Consider the following 20,004-nt stretch of genomic DNA (forward strand, 5'->3'; position numbering starts at 1 on the left):
CTCACTGAGCGCACTAAGCGTGCGCTAAGGGCCCCGCTTGGCAGGTAAAGGCCCAGACACGCAGCAGGGATTCAGGGAGAGGAAGGGAGGGGAGCACTGCGCTGGACGCCACGGGATGCCCAAGGCAGTCACGCAGGCATATCCCATTGCAGTAAACAGACAGGGGTCACGAAACAGACACGAAAGGGCCAGGCCTTGTTGGTTTTGTGGACAACAGGGAGTCCACTAAAATTAGAGGCTTTTGTGAGACAGAGACACTGAAGAGACAAAGATGGGTGCTGAATGTGGGTGGCAGTTATTATGACTGCCACTGCGCAGCACCAGGTCATTTTTTCCTCTTCCTCTTCCTCTTCTTCTTCTTCTTCTTCTTTTTTTCACCAATTTGTGGTTGGCGATATCATATACTTACACTACACCAATCCACATGAAACTTGGTATGGTTGTAGCCCCTCATGTCTGATACAGAATATAAGATTTGTGTCCCTAGGTGTGCGTTTCCCTTCATCCTAGCACCCCCTGAAGTGGGATAGGGTCAAAATCATCATAGAATCAAAATTTAGCAACCAATACATGCCTGTGTGAATGGCCAATGAGATTATGTAGGCTCATTCATAATGATATAAATATATACGATATTTACCCATTATCAATCAAATCAACAATAAGATGCTGCTACTCTGTTCCTCTTTGAACATGCTTTGGTTCATCTTCCAAATTAATTTTGTTTTTAAGTCCTTACATAACATGGTCCTCTTTCACCTGTTGAAGAGGTCAAATAATATAACCTTTCACTACTTGGGGCAGTTTACACATTCTTGCTTGGACAATGATGATCACTTCTTGTGGCTATATTTAAACCTATTATTATGATAGTGTTTATAGGTACACACATTTAGTATTGTATTCAAACATATTCCTGCCTTAAACTAATAATCCTACATTTTATATAGACTTAGTCAAGACTATAGCCAAGCACAGTTAGACAATGAAGCTCATATTGTTGCTAATGTGCACATGTAAATTTCCCTAAATTAAGCACAAGAATGCAGCTGTTATGAGGTCACACTCATCCTCTTATTCACTAGACAGGCCTCAAAACTGCAGAATGTATTTCACAGGTGCTGTTTCACACCCTATCAGTGTACAGCCGCCACATCCACAAACTATAGTTCCTTATGTTTTTACTCAGTAAAATACATACAACAAATATTTTAGTCTATTGTTGCCAGGAATGTAATCATTCAAGATAACACACTTTTCTTGGGAAGGAAAATATCTTTCATTCTAGCTCATTCTCTCACTTTCTGCAGCTGTCGTATACTGCACCACTATGCGGTATGTGTACTGTAGTTGATATAAACTATACTGAACAAGAAACAAGCTGTGTGTTGTTTTTTCTGTGAATTTACAATGACTGATAGTGTCAGGGAAAAGACCCTCAACAGTTAGTTAGCAGATTAAAAACACTACAAGTGAACTTGGACGGTTTTCGAACAGGGCCCCGACGGAGACAGACACCTTAAGTCTGTCTGACGTGCCATGCTAAAAACAAGTCCTTTTATTCAAACACAATGTTTACACAGTATGACAGTCAGGACGCTGGGATGCACTTAGGGTTACTGCATTTAAGGTGAATTCTACTTCTGCTTAGCAACGAGTCATTTTACAACCCGCTCTCTCCTTCTGCCAGAAAAACATCACGTGAGGCATCTGGTTCCACATTCTTGGCTCACTCAGTATTTTTCCAAAATCAACCTACACACTTTACACACAACATTTTGAACAAGCCTTTTAGCTAAAATATTCATGATAAAATATACTAATACTTTCTTTAACAGATAGGAACCATCATCAGGTCTGTCTTTGAGTTCTAGAGCCCCTAGGTCAAATGTTGCTTTTCAGTGGGCCCAATGTAAACAGAGTTTCATTTCATTGCTTTAAAAGATATAAAAGTCACAAAACTATGTTTTGTTTTTCCATATTCTCTGGCCTTCTTGTGGCTCTGAAAGGCGTGGAGGTAACTGCCAGGATAAACAGACACAATAAAAACAGGAAATACTTCAAGGGCCAGGGTCAGTTATATAAACATGACTAAATCCCTCAGCCTAATGCTTTAGTTCCCCATGATTTTCTTCGGTCTGTGGTTCAGAAATGATCCATTTACACGAAATGCCTTTTGCGTGTTCAGCACTCGTGTGCGCTATATCAAAAGGGCACGTGTAAGGTGTCGAGTTTGAGGCCATGCTGTCATGCATTCTGAATCTATAGGTCTCAGTGAACCTAAAACCTGTTTATTCTTGTTGAAGTGTATGTGCTGCTGTTTTGAACAACCTAAGACATGGTGTACAGTACAGTATGTATTCATAACAATCATGACTGGAGATGTGAAATACTGCATGCAAAGTAACTCATTGTCGCTGAAAATATTTTGTTCATATTCACCATATATATATGAAGACACCAGACCCAGGCAGTTTGGTCTCCATATAATGACCTTACTCTCCGTACTATGAGCACATTCAAACAGAACACCCTGAAACAGAGCAACCCATCTCCGTGCTCTACACACAACGGCTGTGCAACTGGGCCGTCATGGTTCAGGAGGGACCAGCTATTTTCTGCTAATTAACCAGAGCTCTACTGCCAGCTGTCTCACGGAACCTAAAGCACCGCTGGAAATGTTTGTATATTTTGAATTAAGTGGATTAAAACATACCTTTGAAGTTTTTTGTGCATCAAAAAGTATTAAAATTAAACATTTGTGAGGAAACGGCACACTACTTGTTGAAGTGTTTGTGAAAGCTTTATTATTTCTGTGTTGTTACAATAAACATCCAGTCAAATGCCACAAAATGCTATGATGAAACCCATATACGTATGCATCAATGCAACGTACAGTAAGGTTAGCTCATACAACCAAAGTCTCAACAATTTCTACTCAGATTATTATTCCAGGTCCAGGGGGGAGACTGCTGTAGAATTCTTCACAGTACATTTCACAAATCAGTAATAGTATCTGTGGGATGTGAAAAACTCTCCCCCCCCCCCCCCCCCCCCCCCCCAAATTAAATATGCCTCAGCCTCAAAATCGCAATTAACTAATTTAGAAAAATTATCAGCTAATTTATTCAAGTCTTTTCACGATGCATGCTGTTTCAGCCCTGTTATTTCAAACGAAATAAATGACAAACTATTCAGTGCATGTAATAGTCTCTCCCAATAGCAATGGGACAGTAACATTCATAAATCAGGGAACGTAAAGCACAAATAGACGCAACTACAGAGAGAAAGTGATAGCAATGAAGAACAAGCAGCTTCCAGCTCTCAGACTACTGATTTAGTGGGCAGCCTCTGATATGTGGCAACCTAAAGATGAGGTCTAACAGAAGTTTCCAAGCCAACCCAGTGATCCTTTGACACGTGGAGTAAGCAGAGAGTCTATGACAAACCCAACAGTTCAGTTATGCCTCTGTCTAGCTCCAAATCTAGCGAGTAGTCACCCTGATCTGGTAAGGTTTGGGCTTCATGGTCAAGCCAAAATCTGCGTTGAGGTCCAGCGTCTGGCCAGGAACACTCTCTATATGCAGGCGCTGGAGCAGCGTCGTCAAGAACACAAACATCTCCAAGCGGGCAAATCCATCGCCCAGGCAACGGCGCTTTCCCATCCCAAAGATCATCACCTTCTCCGTGAGGTCCTTGTTCAGCTGCCTGTTCTGATTGAGGAACCGCTCTGGCCGGAAGGTGTCTGGATCACCCCAGATTTCACTGTAAACACGACCGTCAAAATAACTCAATATGCTTATCTCTTTCATTCTCTCCCATACACACTGATACAGATATATGGAGAGTCATCCAAAAACAGGTCTATTTCCGTGACTTACCTGTCATGATTGACTTGATACTGATTGATAAACACACAGGTGTCTTTGGGGATAAAGTATCCATTAAGAATTATATTTTCAGTGGTGCTGAATTCAGGGAAAGAGGAAAAAAAACATACAATGAAAAAAACAGCATCGACACTGGAGCAATATTCGATGATTAGGAGCCTTACCAATGGGGTATGGTAAAGGGTACATAGGATGCATGGCGGAAGACCTCAAAAATGAATGCCTCGGTGTAAGTCATTTTTGGCTTATCCTCAAACCTGGGCAATCTGTTGGAACCAACTTGACCATCTACAGATATACACACAACCTCTCAATCACTCACATTCAAACATACAACACAAAGCTGCACTAACGCAGACAACAACCCTCAGAAGCAATCCGGATTAATGTTATCAATAGTCAATTTCTTAACTCTAGATGAATGCTAATAAACTGATTGGTCTTCTAGAATAAGTATTTCACTGCTGTGAAGTTTTAACAGAGAGCAGCATATACTATAAAGTGCAAAGAGACTCCATTGGCCCTCTGCCTGCCCACAGAAAAAGTCTGGCATCAGCAAATTAGTGTGACCGATTGTGTGCGACCCGTCCGGGCCAAATTTTGGAGGGGGGAGAGGAGGGTTGGGAGGGGGGAGCGGCGCTGGTGATGAAAGATGAGCTCATTGTGTGAAGCAGCACAGTTAGCTCATCTCCATGAAACAAGGGCCTCGCCATGGGTGGCGGTTGCCTCCTAATTCCCCTCCTAAAGCCACTCTCGCTCAAAAGCCACCGCTCCTACACACGCACTGGAACTACCTTCCTGCGTCACCATGACAATAGATGGGTCACTTAGCATATGTTTTTTTTTTTAGCCATGGCAGATTTTAATTTTGACTTGTATTGTGTAACTAGTTAATTAGCAATACAAAAAAAATATGTAATTTGGGATTTGGTGACATACATTGAGGTTTACTGGAAATGTTTGAGGAAGATAAATATTTAGTATTTAAAGTGTTTCTAATATTTCAAAAAATCTTCCATTTCTCTGACATATACCAGAACATTTCTGTCATGGAAATGTACTTTTCCCAAATACTTCTTAGAGTCATAACAAGTGGGAAGGCTGATGATCATGCATTGTTTTCTGAGAGGGTTTGGAGCTGCATTACCAATCTCTTGATATATTTCCTCCTGGATGTCAGGGAATTTGACAAGATACAGGAGGCTCCACTGCAAGCCGGCTATGATGGTGTCAAACCCTAAAGAGAGGAAATACACAGCTGTCAGCAATAACATGAGTCAGCAGTTAAAAGCTGTCAGCACTGAACATGAGTCTGTAGCACTGAACATGAGTCTGCAACACTGAACATGAGTCTGCAGTTAAAATGTTCCTGAAAAACAATGAGGACCAGAGAAAATACATGGAGCTCATTATCTGAGTCAGGTAAAATATATAAAAAATATAGTTTAGGAAAAGATTATTCAGTAAAAATGAACCTCCAAACTGAAAACAAATCATAAACCTGACATGTATGTGAAATGAAAATATGAAATTTAAAAGAAAAGTTGGACAAATGCAGAATACCTAAATTTCCCTCGGGATGAATAAAGTATCCATCTATCTATCTATCTAATAATCGTGTTGGATTGGAGCTCTACAAGTTCCACATGTCTACAGTCTAAGTGTTCATAAGAAAGCAGACGTGTGTTATTCAAATATAATGTGCTGAAATTACTGAAAACAGTTATGAAAACAGATCCTTGGGAATGTCTTCATCCAATTTAGTAAATCTATAAACTTGAGCTCCCAGAAACAAACACAGGAAAACCTCAGCTGAACCTCAGCCCTTGTCTTGTGCGCTGTGCGTCCAATCCTGCTGGAAACCATCCAGGAAAAACATCTGGATTTAAGAAAGTGCAGGCTTAGGAAAATTGGGATATTTGGTGATGCGAAATGGTTTGGCTGCAGTGGGAAACCTTTATCGCTTTGTCAACGTCCTGAAACTGAATAATAGAGGTCTGGAAATATGACTATTTGTCTTATGTCTTATGTCTCATGTCCTGTCACACGCTCTTACCAGCCCCAAAGATGTCGATGACGGTGTGCACTATCTGGGAGTCGGTGAGCACCTGTCCCTCCCTGTCCTCTTGTCTGTCCTCACAGAAGGCAATCAGGGCGTCCGTGATGTCACGAATGCAGTTCTGCAAAGGACAAAGACAAGCTGTCTCTGCAGCCACAACACAGCAAGTCCAGTGTCTCTCTAAGTCCAATTAGTGTTCAAGGCAATCCACCACAAACACACACGCACACACACACACACACACGCGCACACACACACACACACACACACACACACACACACACACACACACACACACACACACACACACACACACACACACACACAGACACACACACACACACACACAAAAACAGTGGGGGCAAAAAGAGATGTCCTTTAGTGTAAAAAAGAATCTATATGAAAATGAAAGCGCATGCTATCATTGAATCTAAAGTGCAGACGAATGTGAAAGTGCTGCAAAGTTGCCTGTGATTTCTGTTCTGTGTTTCCTGCTACGCTAAATCTGGTTAGATTGTCCTTACCAACACAGTAACGTACTGAACTGCAGTAGTAATAGTTACTACATAGAACTCGGTGTTGACAGAAGAAATTGGAGTCAACATGACGACAAACAGCCCTGATTATAAATGTGTGTTGTTATTCAAAATAACTCCTTTTTCCTTACAATAAAAACAGAATAATGCACTAAACACTGTTAGCAGCGTACACAGTGGTTGAGTGATATCCATACATAATGGTGGCATCGCACAAATCCTGGACACATTTCTGGAGGATATGTGAGCGCGTGCCTTCCACCAGATTGATTATTCCATATTTAATTGTGCATACAAACTCCTCCGAGTGCTGTGATCAGGAACAATGACCCGCTCTGCCCACGCTCTCCCAGTCCCTTCTGGCGACGGCGTGTCTCTGATCACTGGCAAATTCTAATATTCCCGATAGCCTGGAGTTCTGATATTCTAACATTACTTTGTATTTGTGGTGCCAGCAACCCATATGATGTGGTGCTGTAAAATATGCGACGATTACATTCTGTGTAGTGTCAGAGATATTACAAAGGTAATTAATAATTAATAATAGGTTTCATATTTGTTTTTGTAATTGTTTCACACCCCACCTTTTCTTCACACCCAACACTCTCTGCGAAATGGGTGCGCGTGCAAGTGAAATTCTACGGCAAGCTTTTATTTTGGGGGAAAATGATGAAGAATGAGTTCATCTGTAGTTCATTTGATACTCTACACAAAATGATGCCAGAGGCCTAAAGCATATCTAATAACTCACATTAATGTCCTCTTGACTGCATGCTGTGTGTACACTGCATGACTGTCTTTGCCTGAGGCAGTGAGACTAATTCTTCATTTTGCTGCTGCTTCATTTGCCATGGACACCGCGTTACCCCTTATTATCTGGTCATATTTCATCTCGCCTTAATTACCACAGATCTCATCTCATTAGACTCTATGGTCTAAAGCTCAGGTTCTGAGCGAAATTAAATCTGTGCTGCAGCAACTATTTCAAAACCATCCAAGCGTTCAGAGAACAGGTCTGACTATGTGAGCTGAACTGGCCTTTTCTGTTCTCCCACTAAGTTCCAAAAAAGTGTGCATTGTTCTCTGTCATTACCTTGTCAAAGGTTCTCAGGTGTTCTTCGATGTTCTCCTCCATGAAGCTGTTCATCCTGTGAATGTGCTGGACCATCTTCCTCAGAGAGGGGCTGGGCAGGTAGCGGAAGATGGGGAAGAAATCCGCCAGGTTGCCCGCGGCGAAGATGCGCAGCACCTCGTTGTTAATGTGGACGATGGTGAGAAACTCCTTGTCGTTGTAGTCGTACCTCTTCCCAAAGCACAGGGCACACACCACGTTAGCAACCGAAGTGACCAGAGGCACGGCGGGGTCCAGGCTGCCACCTCCCTTAACCTGGCTCTCCTGCAGCAGCGCCTCCACCAGCCCGGCGGCCTCCGCGCAGATCCGCTCCTCCAGCAGGCAGCTGGCACTGGAGTCCCGAGCCTCGGCCTGGGAGAAGTTGCGCAGGGCGTTCTTGCAGATCTTCTTGTGGAGGATCCAAGCCTCGCCGTACTTCTCGCTGAAGGTCATGCTGGTGCCGTTGGCCACGGCGGAGAAGGTGAAGAGGTCCGGACGGCCGGCGAAAGCGTCTCCTTGCCGCACCAGGGCCTGACGGATGGTGGAGTAGCCACTCAGGACCACCACCACCAGGGAGCCCATCCGCAGGCGGAACACGTCCCCGTACTGTGCACGCAAGCCGGTCAGGGAGAGGTGGATCTGCTCCCCCATCTGGAACAGGTTCCCCACCAGGGGCCAGGGTCTGGGTCCCGGGGGTAGGGTAGCCCCAGACTGGATGCATCCAGCCCTCTGAGAGCCTCGCAGGGCCATCAGGAGGAGGGTGAGGGTGCAGAGGGCTATGGTGACACCTAGGCTACTTACAAAGGAGCTGTCCATAAGCAGCATCCTAACTTGTCCTGGAGTTAAAAAAAATATTGACATACAAGAGAAAGCTAAATTTGTATAGAAGCAGTTTATGATGATCATGAGGAGACAGGAAAGCAAGCAAACAAGAAAAACTTTATAATAATAAATACGACTAGGTTAAAACAGAACATTTTTGATATGCAAAAGAAGAAAAGAATGAAACAAAGCCGTCATCTTTGAAAACTTCATCTACCGAACCAACTGTAACTTTTGTAAATATAACTAATAATAAGTTTGAGGACACCAAAAAAGTTAAGAGTGAATTTAAAGTGTTGATACTCACCCAACCGCCAGCCAGAATCTTTACTTGCTGGAAGACTTAACGAAAGAGCGTGCTGTGACCCCCTGCAAAGCTCTCTCGGTCCCGCAGGGCATCACGACCACTAAGCGTGCAGGAATCTGTCTTACAAAACCCAACATTTCCTATGAGCAAATACTTATACCGCTACTAGCACTCAACCTATCCCCCCCCCCCCCTCTCCCCCTCTCTCTCTCTCTCTCTGTCACACCACAAAGGTTTACATCGTCAAACGAGCCGACAGACGTTCTTGTCACATTTAAGGTGACGTCTATGTTGTAGACAACCTGCGATGGGCTACGTGGTGAGTTGATTGTTTGCAACTGCACTTTGGCGTGTTGCTACTGTACTGTGGCGTGTTGCTACGATTATTTTCCCACCCACATGGTCTCATTCACCTCACGAAGGTCAGTTTTCCCTGATACGGAATAGAGAATATTGCATTATTTTACCGTAGCATGAAAAAATAAATGTAAACGTTTTGAGCATACAAATGTATCTATATTTTGCTAATCCATTAATCATGATTTTAACATGCAAGGAAAGTAGTCCGATTTATGCAGTAGTATTTTGGTATTCCAAGTATTTTATTAAATCCTGCAAAATAGCCACACGATGGAGCACTTTACCAAGTATTTAGGCTATCAATATTACCGTAAAACACTCTCACCTGACAACATTTATAAACAAATCGTGTACATTATATATAGTCTAAATTGGACACATGATATTGATGCAGAAGTGAGAAGGTGCCTAAGAGTATAGATCTATAATGTGTCTATAATGTTTTCATTTGGCACATAACCTATGTAGGTATACCATAGAGAATGTATTGAATAAGTCTTAATCCCATTAACCCTAGAATGCATGACATGGGTCAAAATGACCCATAGGCATATTTTTTCTTGCCTAAATTATAAGAGAAGACTGAAGCAGTGCTGTTTTACAGCAAAGGAAAGGAGGGTTGACACTCTTAACCAGTCAGTTGGGACATACACATTCAAGCCACACAAATGTAAGAAACGCCAATGGCTTTGTTTTACAGTCTACTGGATGTGGCCAGTCTCAATGCCTCAACGCTCATCGCTCATCAGTGGCCAGGATCCAAACTACCTCCCAGATTAGTCTCATGCATGAAGGCTGTTCCTAAATGAGCTCAAAGGAGCTGTTCAGCCCCTCGGATCCAGTGTTGTAGCACTGAGAACCACAACCTACAACATTTGATCACAGGGGCCATGAGAAGGTGCAGGGTGGATGTGGTGAAGACCACAGAAAGAGAAAGCACTGTGTTCTTGGAAAAGAAAATTGATGGAAAAGTAGCCCTTTGCTGTGTGAAGGGAAGCGATGATGCCCATACCACAGCAGCACCCCCCCTGCCCCCCGCCCCATCTCTGTCGGTCTCTCTCACACACACACACACCAGTGCATGCATAAAATATAATGGATTTAGGTTTGACTAAATTACAATGTAAAACTCATTTTCATCATTAGAAACATGTGTGGTAATTCCAGTGAATGCCGTATAGGTGGCACTGTGGCATTTCTTAATTTAATTTAAATGTTTTTTATGGACTTCTGTGTAGATGGTAGTTTCCACATTAAAGCTCCCAATTTCCTGTTGACTACTCTGAGGGAGTCATGGTACATGTCATAAATAAGTGATGCTGTAGAACCAATACATAGGTGAAGAAATATAAATACGAAGAGGATCTGTTAAGCACTAATTTTACAAACAAAAATCTGGTAATATTGTGCTTCTCCCATTATAAGTCAATGTGGGTGATTTTGACCCATGTCTTGCAAAACGTGGACGTTTTTTGTCATGTATTCTGGGGTTAAAAGAGAATGCTGAAAGTGAAGCAAAGCCACATATGACACAGAGTGTGTAAAACAAGAGGAATAGACACTGAAGAGAGGAGAACTTACAGGAACATTACATTACTTTAAGATTGTTTAAAGTAATTGTTTAATTAAATAATTAAAGGCACAGTCCTTGATTATATTCCACTATAATTTGTGTCAAATTCAGTCAAATTCTCTGCAGGTATGCGCTCAAAAACCTCTGGTGTTCATGTTTTGGTGTTCACTCTGTTAAAGGGAAAACAAACAAATTGGCCCGTACCGAGCCATTCTATCCTATCTAATCAACACTTTGCTTTAAGAGCGTGGAGGGAGGGGTGTAATTTGATATGCTTTGAGCTCAAATATCAACAACCTTTTGCCAGAATCTAGGACTGTGCCTTTAAGGGTTTTGCAACATAGTTGTCACTTGTCTGTTGCTTGTTTAATACCTTTACACCAGCCAAGTAGGACCACCAGAAAACACACCAGGTTCTTTTACATTTCTTCTACAGTTCTTTTACGTTTCAAAGTCCCTCTCCTGGCATTGATTAAACCCCTAAAAAAAACTCTTCCGCTTCCTCAAAATTATATATTTATGTTTTTTGATGAAAAAAAAATCCCTTCATGGCCTTGAAATGGCTTGGATATAACTCTACACCTTTGCCTCATTTAGTATCTGTGGATCTATTAATATGCAAATTGGCCCCGCCACTATCTACCCGCCTTCGGCTTGACAACGTTATCAAACAGCTAAAATTGGGTTGCTAATGTTAGATAAACTTTGGTCCCGTTCGCCAGCTCTGATTTAGCTAGATTTAAATTATAAACATTCAGATGTGCCGTTAGGGCGAAACGTTTTGAACACCATAGATAGTCTCTGAAGAAAGCCATTTAGTTCATCATAAGTAATATCATACTATATGTATATGTATACTGACGTTAACCATTCCTCTTGACAGGCAAGTTGACGGGATTGGTTCCTTAGCTTTGTGACATGAAACCCCGGCGGTCTGATTTTTGAGTCATTGATACACTGCAGTTCACAGGTGGAATTTACACAGCCATGGAAAAAAAATACCATAAAAAATACCACATGGACATGTTAACAAGGTTAAAAAGTTTGTTAACCAGAGGGGGTCTTTAAGATCTCCACCTCATAAAGCAAAACTAATTTGTCTCAACCTTGTCCTTCACTAAATGTATCCTCATCTGAGTGCTAACACAGCTTACCTGAACTTATATTTTTGTCTCTTATACACTATATATAACTATGCACAACTGTTGACTGAAAAAGAATAAACCAAAGACTGATTTTTATTTGGATCAAGACTAATGCTTAAGTCAACTTTTGCTTTCATGAAAGCATCTGAGGAACATGAGGAGCGCCAAAGCTCTTCATATATGTCACCCGTTTAGAGGTGTCCATGTGTCAATCATTTTTAATTTATGTCGATATTGTATATAATGTTTTGGGTTGAAGCCCTTACCTGATGCATACAACAGTGTATGTAGTGAACACTCACCTGTTAACATTGTAAAGCAGCCATTAATCATTGAAACACATTCTGGGAATGAATCTGCTTCTTCTCTCTCTCTCTTTCTCTCTCTCTCTCTCTCTCTCTCTTCCTCTCTCTGTCTCTCTCCCTCTTTCACACACACACACACACACGCACACGCACACGCACACACACACACACACACGCACACACACACACACACACACACACACACAGGCACATAATTCTCTCAGACTGTGGTGGACTGTCCTGCTCATTCAGATTCAATCATGGCACACCTCCTGCTCTCAGGACCCAACGCCCCCTTTGACCCCGCTGGGCCCAAGGATCGGCGACACAAATGGCCTCCTCCCCCTCGCTTCATTAGCGGCACCACCACTAGGTCAGCCCAGTCCCAGAGCCCCAAAAGCCGGGGCGGCCCGACTAGACGGACTGGAGACGCCAGGCAGAAGCCTGCCGCCATCGCAGCCCTGCCCGCCGTCCTCCTGGCACGCAAGTGGCATGCACTTCACGAAGGGCACACATACAGGGGACGTGGCCAACTAAGCCTGGAGTTGAAAGAGTTCCCCCTTCTGTAAGAGAATTGTGAGCCTTTAGGAGCTGTGGAAGGCTCTGAATCAAAACCCCTTTCTCATCCAGGTGTCTCCTCTTGCTCCATAGCAGTAGCTATGTTGTGTGACAACGGCAATGACAATGACAAATATCAAGACAATAATTGACTTAAATTAGTTGATTTGGGGATGTATGTATGGTTGCGAAAAATAAAGTTGGTATTACAGTGTAATGTGGAGTTTTTAAGACTGTCTGTCTTTTGAAGCAACGATGCCTTTGAAATGGACCTTTATTATGGATTTTCACATTTTAAGAAGAAAATCTGTTTTGATTATGGTAATAATAATGATCGTTGTTTATATCACCACCTCTTATCAACATTGCCAAGCTTGTGCTGGTTAAAACAGCCTCCCAGCAGCCTATGGGCCTCAACAGCAGAGTGAAAATGAACAACAAAGTTCTCTCTCGTTCCCTGCATCAAAACGCTCTTGAAAAGCAGAGCTCGGTGCAATTCATTATTTTAACGAGGGTTAATCACTAAGGTTATGTTGTCCACGGGTAATTCACCGAGGCTTTTGGGGATTGGCTAAATCCAAAATAGGAAAGAGGCAGACATAACTATGCGATTGCATTGTTCATGGGAGACAGCTTAGCAACGGGGGGCTTTTAATCAACGAACACATCCTCCCAATTATTAAAGTTTTACTGCCTCTAAACCTGCATGAAAAATTCTGATGTGGTGTAAACCCATCCCTTCTGTAAACGTTCCTTGAGGGCTAACGTAAATGGATTGGATCAGTGTGGAAGTGACCGTCACGTCAAAAATGACACAGTGGATTTCACGGTTTGGGGAATGAACGGAGAGAGGATCCTTTGAAAAGAAATTCAGTGAATTCGTTCCAATTGAACGCTTATTAAAGTCTCTGCCTGGAGCGTGCCCCCCCCAACGAGGTGTGCAACAACTCCACCCTCCAAGCTTGATCATGGTATCGTACTAAATGGAGTTCTTCACTCAGTTGCACTGTGCCTATAAGAGTGGAAGACCGAGGAGATTTTCGGGTATGATTGTCCTTGGACTTGACTGCAAGAGATATGCCTACAGTTGGTGATGAAAACTACAACTGCACCAACGTACCAGCACTTCGGACAGGTACATTATCTTGAATTGAGTGCGCAGTAAGAGCTGCTTTATTGGATTGGATTCAATGTATTGTCATTGCACAGAGTACAAGTACAGAGGCAACGAAATGTGTCCTTTCTTTATCACAGTTTGTTAGCAGATTCGTAGTATTTCTTTCTGTTTTTTTTTTTGTGTTTGACCTATATTTTCAAACAGAGTATGGCCTGTTTTAAATTGTATTTTAGTGAACTTTTTCCTTCGTCGTACAGTCTATGGGCTGTCGTCATTCAGAGATAGCTGCAGATATCGGTTGAAGTTCACTAAAAACTTTTAGACATAATTTTACATTTTAGTTACCTTGACAGGTGAACTTTGATCTGGGTTCAGTATGTTATATTATTATTTATGGCATGGGCATGTGAATTGATCCCTTTTTTTCCTGTATCATGATTTTCTTTGTTATTGTTATGAACCTAATATAAATTTCACTTGCATTGCTTAACATGTTGTCATAGACTCAAGCAGTTGGAGCCTTTATCTTCACCATTCCAACCCTTTGTGTTAGTTTATGTGTTTACAACCAAATTTCCATATTTTCCAAGCTTTGCTGTAAGCCGAACTATGTGTAGTTATGTGTGGTACAACTGTGATGTATTGTAGTCTGTGATCTTCTTTTAAGCAATTCATGGTTTTAATGGTCTATAATGAACTCTCCAGTCCTTTAAATGACGGCTATCCACATACCAGGTAAATGAAGAACAACCCACAGAATTAGAGCAGGTTCTTCACTCTGAGACTCTTCATGCTGTGCTCTCTCAGGCATGAAGCAAAGCATCATGAATTCTGAGTGTGGCAGTACTCAAAACCAGCAGAATCACCTAAGCAACCACAACCATCAGAAGCACGACTCCAGCAACCAGGAGCTACCACCAGGGCCCGCAATACCCACGCATGTCTCTGACCTCCACATCGAATACACAAAGGTGATTGAGAACATGTGCAGTTTATAGTGTTTACTCATCGACTGTTGACTGATGAGTCTGTTAGAATTATTTGATAATCATCTGTGTACTTCCTTTTTTCCTTCTCAATCATAATTCAGTTAATCTAGCTTCATCTACAGCTTGTCTGTAGAGCAGTTCTTCTGTATGTGACTGCTGTTTTTTAAGTTCTTGTCCACCCTTTCCCCAGATATTTATAAACAATGAGTGGCATGAGTCCTGTCAAAAAAGGAAGATGGCCGTGCACAATCCAGCGACTGGTGATCTCATATGTGAAGTGGAGGAGGGTGATAAAGTAAGTGAACACAACATATTTAAATATTGTGAGGCTCGTGAAAGCATTCCAAATGAACTTGTGCCTTTTTCAGTCTTAAATATGAAAAAACAATCAAACGTCATGAGCAATTATATTCTGCTACTCACTAAGAATGACCACGTTCAGACTTAATCAGAACATTGTGTGTGTGTGTGTGTGTTTTGGGAGACAAAAGCATCCTGCTGCAGTAGTTGTTTTGATTCTGTGCTATTGTCCAGTGTTCTGAAAGTTTTTTTTATTTTATTTTTTTTATCTTTTAGGCGTACTGGCACGACAGATGTCATTAGCCTGATAAGATTTGGAATATTAACTACGCAATTAAATGTGTCCTTTCTGTCCCCATTTTTCGTCCCTCTCAGGAGGACATTGACAAAGCTGTTAAACATGCCAGAGAGGCATTTCAGCTGGGGTCGCCATGGAGACGGATGGACGCATCAGAAAGAGGCTATTTGCTCAACAAGTTGGCAGACCTTGTGGAGAGAGACCAGCAGATACTAGCAGTAAAAAAAAGCAGATTATTTCCAGGGACATTTTCATGTTCAAAATAATGAAGAAGGCACTTTTCTCCATATATAATGCAAATGAAAATCATGAATGAATGAAAGGGTGAAATTTGTCCATGTTTCAGGTTGATTTGTTCACTTTTGTCCCATCATTTTTTCCCCCATGTTTTTGTGGACAGACCATGGAAACTATTAACTCTGGTAAGCTCTTCCTGGTGGCCTACTTTGTTGACCTTGTGGCTACTATAAAGACTCTGAGATACTATGCAGGCTGGGCAGACAAGATTCAAGGGAAGACCATTCCTGTTGGTGAGTGTCTTGGCATGCACTGCTCTTTATTAATTCTCAATGAACAAAACTGCATGCACATATGCATGAACAAGTGACTTGCCACTCTGTTCATTAGCCTTCATTTAAGTGCTGAAGTTCCCCAACTGTGATATTGTTGTTTCTCTGTCAAGATGGAGACTATTTCACCTTTACTCGACATGAACCCATTGGAGTGTGTGGTCAAATTATTCCTGTGAGTAGAAATTGAATCCAGTGTCTAACATACCAGTATTCATATGCTATAAGATATCAATGTATACTCCATGACCTCTCCACGCTGCACACAGTGGAACTTCCCCCTGATGATGTTCGCGTGGAAGATTGGCCCAGCCTTGTGTTGTGGAAACACTGTCGTCATCAAGCCAGCTGAGCAGACGCCTCTGACTGCCCTCCACATGGCCAAGCTCATAAAAGAGGTTCTGTGTCTGTATCTTGATTTCAAGATGATCCGATTAAATGCCACCGTAGACAGACTGCCTTTTGTCTCATAAAGCAACAATTTAGGATGTATTTCTTGTACCTATGCAGACTATGTATACAGCCAATGTCTTTGTTGTTTGTCTATTGTTACAACTAAAATCTGAGGTGAAACTGATGAGTGAAGTATAGAGTGGAGTATTTTTGCTGTTTAATTTTGGATGGTGCATGTGTGCTTATCTGCCCGTGTCTCTGGTTCGCTAGGCTGGCTTCCCTCCTGGGGTTGTTAATGTGGTGCCAGGATACGGGCCAACTGCAGGGCATGCCATTGCCTATCACTCAGACATCAACAAAGTGGCTTTCACTGGATCTACACAGGTACGTCAATGGAATAACCTTCAAATAAATAAGAGAATAACATAACATAATAATATATAAGAATACAAATCTGGATATATAAGAACAATAGAAATAAATAAAAGGTAAGTGACATTGTAATAAAATTAGCAAGTAAAAGTCTGATTAAAGTGTAACGCACACTGAAATATCATCTGTAATATTCTGCAGTAATTAAAAATCATATTGCTCACCATTTATTACAATCATGTTATTCAGCATTAAATAGTATTTAGTTATATTATTTATATTAGTTATTTATTTATATTAGTTATTATTATATATTATTTCTTTTTTTTCTTTTCATAATAATGTGTTTTGTGATGTTATTTTCATGGCTGTGTGTGTGGCTTGACTTGTACATGAAATCCTGTGTGATGCAGTCCTGTACGCTTGTCTGTTGCTGTACTCGTCACAGGTGGGGAAACTCATCCAGAGGGCTGCTGGTGACACTAATCTCAAACGCGTCACACTGGAACTGGGGGGCAAAAACCCCAACATTGTCTTTGCAGATTCCGATTGTGAGTAACTGTGTGAAGGCCTTAACACACACGCATTGACAAAATTCAGCCACTGTGAACAGCACAACTACATCAGCAAGACGAGCGCTCCAGTAAATCTCACTTCAAGCCCCTCGATTAGGGTCATCTTCCCAATTCCTTTATCTTCCCTGAGATTGTTTAACTGTCCTACAATTTTATATTTCATATAATTTCATATTTTCATGCTTAGATTAGTGAGACCTCACACAAGGGGCCTTTTCTTTACTGATATACACTGTTGTCCGAGCTTGAGGTCTTGTCCATGTGTTCTTTGGGGTCTTGTCCATGTGTTCTTTGGGGTCTTGTCCATGTGTTCTTTGGGGTCTTGTCCATGTGTTCTTTGGGGTCTTGTCCATGTGTTCTTTGGGGTCTTGTCCATGTGTTCTTTGAGGTCTTGTCCATGTGTTCTTTGGGGTCTTGTCCATGTGTTCTTTGGGGTCTTGTCCATGTGTTCTTTGAGGTCTTGTCCATGTGTTCTTTGAGGTCTTGTCCATGTGTTCTTTGAGGTCTTGTCCATGTGTTCTTTGAGGTCTTGTCCATGTGTTCTTTGAGGTCTTGTCCATGTGTTCTTTGAGGTCTTGTCCATGTGTTCTTGTCTCTCCTCAGTGGAATACGCTGTGCAGCAGGCGCATCACGGCCTCTTCTTTAACCAGGGCCAGTGCTGCCTGGCCGGCTCCAGGGTGTTCGTGGAGGAGCCGGTCTATGAGGAATTTGTACGCTGTAGTGTGGAGATGGCCCAGAGGAAAGTGCTGGGGAACCCCCTAGATCCGAGGGTGGACCAAGGACCACAGGTACTCTAGTGATACCAGGACGCTAAGCAGAACTCTGTCACTTCTTATAAAAAAAAGAAAACTAACTAACAACTTTTTCCACTTAGCACAAGCCTAAATAATTTAGTTTCACTGGATATGCAGTTCATATATGAGCATACTTCAAAACATCTGAGTAGAGCGCTGAGAAAGAGCTTCCCTATCCCTCGCCAGATTGACAAGAAGCAGTTTGATAAGATCCTGGAGCTGATTGAGAGCGGGAGGAGGGAAGGGGCCAAACTGGAGTGTGGAGGAGGCCCCTGGGGCCAGAAGGGCTTCTTCATCCAGCCAACGGTCTTCTCGGACGTCAGAGACGACATGCGCATCGCCAGAGAGGAGGTAGGCTACATGACGTATCATTCGCCAGGACAGATAACTGATTGTCATTAATGTCTGTTAAGTAACTGTCACATTGCATATGTTCTATATAACGCATATTTAGCATTATTGTCAGCTGGCCTATTTATTCTATCTCTGTACATTGTGTGTTGAGTTGTGGAACGGGAAAGCACACTAGCTGAACAGTTTTTCATCCTTCTCTCCTCTCTTTCCTTTTTTTTAAATATTGCTTTGTCTCTCTCTGTCTCTCTCTCAAACACACTCACAGATTTTCGGACCTGTTCTGCTGATAATGAAGTTTCGCAGTGTCGAGGAGGTCATTCAGAGGGCCAATGACACACAGTATGGCCTGGCAGCTGGGGTTTTCACCAGCGACATCAGTAAAGCGCTCACCATCACATCAGCTCTGCAAGCAGGAACAGTGTGGTAAGAACATGCCCTTTGACCCTCCTAGACTGCACTGATTTCTCATCTGCACAAAAATGAAGTGTGCTGTGTAGAAAGTGCTGACCATAAACTCATACTAGGGTTCTGTTTATTATCTTAATTTTGTTAAGGGTGAACTGCTACAATGCAATGAGTACCCAGTGTCCATTTGGTGGGTTTAAGATGTCAGGAAATGGGAGAGAATTGTAAGTTGTTTTTTATTCCCATAAAGATCATTTTTAGGTATAATTTATAAATACTCCAGTTGTGTCTAATCTTTAACCAACTCGAGCAGATCTTTTTTGTATGTGTGTGTGTGTGTGTGTGTGTGTGTATGTGTGTATGTGTGTCTGGTATTAGTGGTATAATGGTATTGTGTAAAGGTATGTTACGGTCTGCAATGTTTGTTTACCTAGGGGCGAGTACAGTTTACAGGAATACACAGAGATAAAGGCTGTTACTGTCAAGATCTCTCAGAAAAACTCCTGAAGGCCGTGATCAACATTTGCAATGACGCTTCACAGGACATCCTGTGCCTTTGAGGACATGCGTTCATCTTCCTCGTCCAGATAGGGAAGCATCATACCTGGCTGGTCTAGTCATTACACTCCTCCAAATACTCACTGTTACAGTCCTACATCATATTTGTTGCATGATTTCAATCTTGGGACTTCTGCTTTCATTAGTCACATATTATATTACATGAGAAGAATAATCTGCATTAACTCTATGACGAGGCTATTCATTTCAAATAATCACTCGGGGGAGATGCAAAATGTTGTTAGATGTCATGAGATAAAAAAAAATCTATAGGCATAGCAGACATAGTTCTACCTATTCAGTCAGACATTGTTAACATACTGAATACAGAATAGAATACAGAGTGGAATGTAAGTGTCGTACTGAAGCCGGTGGTGTATATATGCCCCTGACCAGATCTAAAGGGAGTTGTTCTGTAAATACTTTTGTGTTCTGTGGTGAATGTTATGTATTTGGTTGTCAGTGGAAGATTTAAACAGTCAATTTGATCATATTCAGATGGTGTCTTGTATAGTATACATCGTTATCATTGCCAACTGACACCGTTTACTCAACCTGTTCATTCTGATTCCTGTTTCACTGCACATGATTGTTCAATAAACATTATAGCTTAT

At 41.9% G+C, this 20,004-nt stretch overlaps 2 protein-coding genes across 3 annotated transcripts; one reads left to right on the top strand and one right to left on the bottom strand.

The window, feature by feature from the left end:
• Positions 1–3,057: 3,057 nt before the first annotated feature.
• Positions 3,058–9,195, bottom strand: LOC105902720 (cytochrome P450 1A1). The gene is made up of 7 exons (XM_012830370.3): positions 8,726–9,195; positions 7,579–8,432; positions 5,947–6,070; positions 5,038–5,127; positions 4,055–4,178; positions 3,882–3,968; positions 3,058–3,765 (listed from the first exon to the last, which is right to left on the bottom strand). Exons 2-7 carry the CDS (start codon positions 8,419–8,421, stop codon positions 3,486–3,488), a joined length of 1,548 nt encoding a protein of 515 aa, XP_012685824.1. The 5' UTR covers positions 8,422–8,432; positions 8,726–9,195; the 3' UTR covers positions 3,058–3,485.
• A 4,099-nt stretch (positions 9,196–13,294) lies between these two features.
• Positions 13,295–20,003, top strand: LOC105902727 (retinal dehydrogenase 1). 2 transcript variants are annotated; one of them, XM_031570257.2, is made up of 14 exons: positions 13,295–13,801; positions 14,591–14,754; positions 14,963–15,067; positions 15,448–15,588; positions 15,771–15,900; positions 16,053–16,114; positions 16,209–16,337; positions 16,603–16,716; positions 17,153–17,255; positions 17,883–18,067; positions 18,260–18,424; positions 18,693–18,850; positions 18,982–19,056; positions 19,267–20,003. In XM_031570257.2, the coding sequence occupies exons 1-14, from the start codon at positions 13,744–13,746 to the stop codon at positions 19,337–19,339; spliced, it is 1,662 nt and encodes a 553-aa protein (XP_031426117.1). In that variant the 5' UTR covers positions 13,295–13,743; the 3' UTR covers positions 19,340–20,003. The 2 variants fall into 2 exon arrangements, with proteins under 2 accessions (XP_031426117.1, XP_012685831.2); XM_012830377.3 differs by having other exon boundaries at positions 13,721–13,801; positions 14,519–14,754.
• The last annotated feature ends 1 nt before the right edge of the window (position 20,004 follows it).

The sequence above is a fragment of the Clupea harengus genome, chromosome 7 (genome assembly GCF_900700415.2).
Source record: "Clupea harengus chromosome 7, Ch_v2.0.2, whole genome shotgun sequence".
Classification (NCBI taxonomy): Eukaryota; Metazoa; Chordata; class Actinopteri; order Clupeiformes; family Clupeidae; genus Clupea; species Clupea harengus.

Coding starts and splice junctions, on each gene's coding strand:
- LOC105902727 (XM_031570257.2), top strand. CDS start 13,744: ATGCCTACAGTTGGTGATGAAAACTACAACTGCACCAACGTACCAGCA. Junction 18,068..18,259: donor GGGTGGACCAAGGACCACAG/GTACTCTAGTGA, acceptor ATCCCTCGCCAG/ATTGACAAGAAGCAGTTTGA. Junction 18,851..18,981: donor CTGCAAGCAGGAACAGTGTG/GTAAGAACATGC, acceptor AATTTTGTTAAG/GGTGAACTGCTACAATGCAA.
- LOC105902720 (XM_012830370.3), bottom strand. CDS start 8,421: ATGCTGCTTATGGACAGCTCCTTTGTAAGTAGCCTAGGTGTCACCATA. Junction 5,128..5,946: donor CATCGACATCTTTGGGGCTG/GTAAGAGCGTGT, acceptor TCCTCTCTTTAG/GGTTTGACACCATCATAGCC. Junction 4,179..5,037: donor GGAAATATATCAAGAGATTG/GTAATGCAGCTC, acceptor GTATATCTGTAG/ATGGTCAAGTTGGTTCCAAC.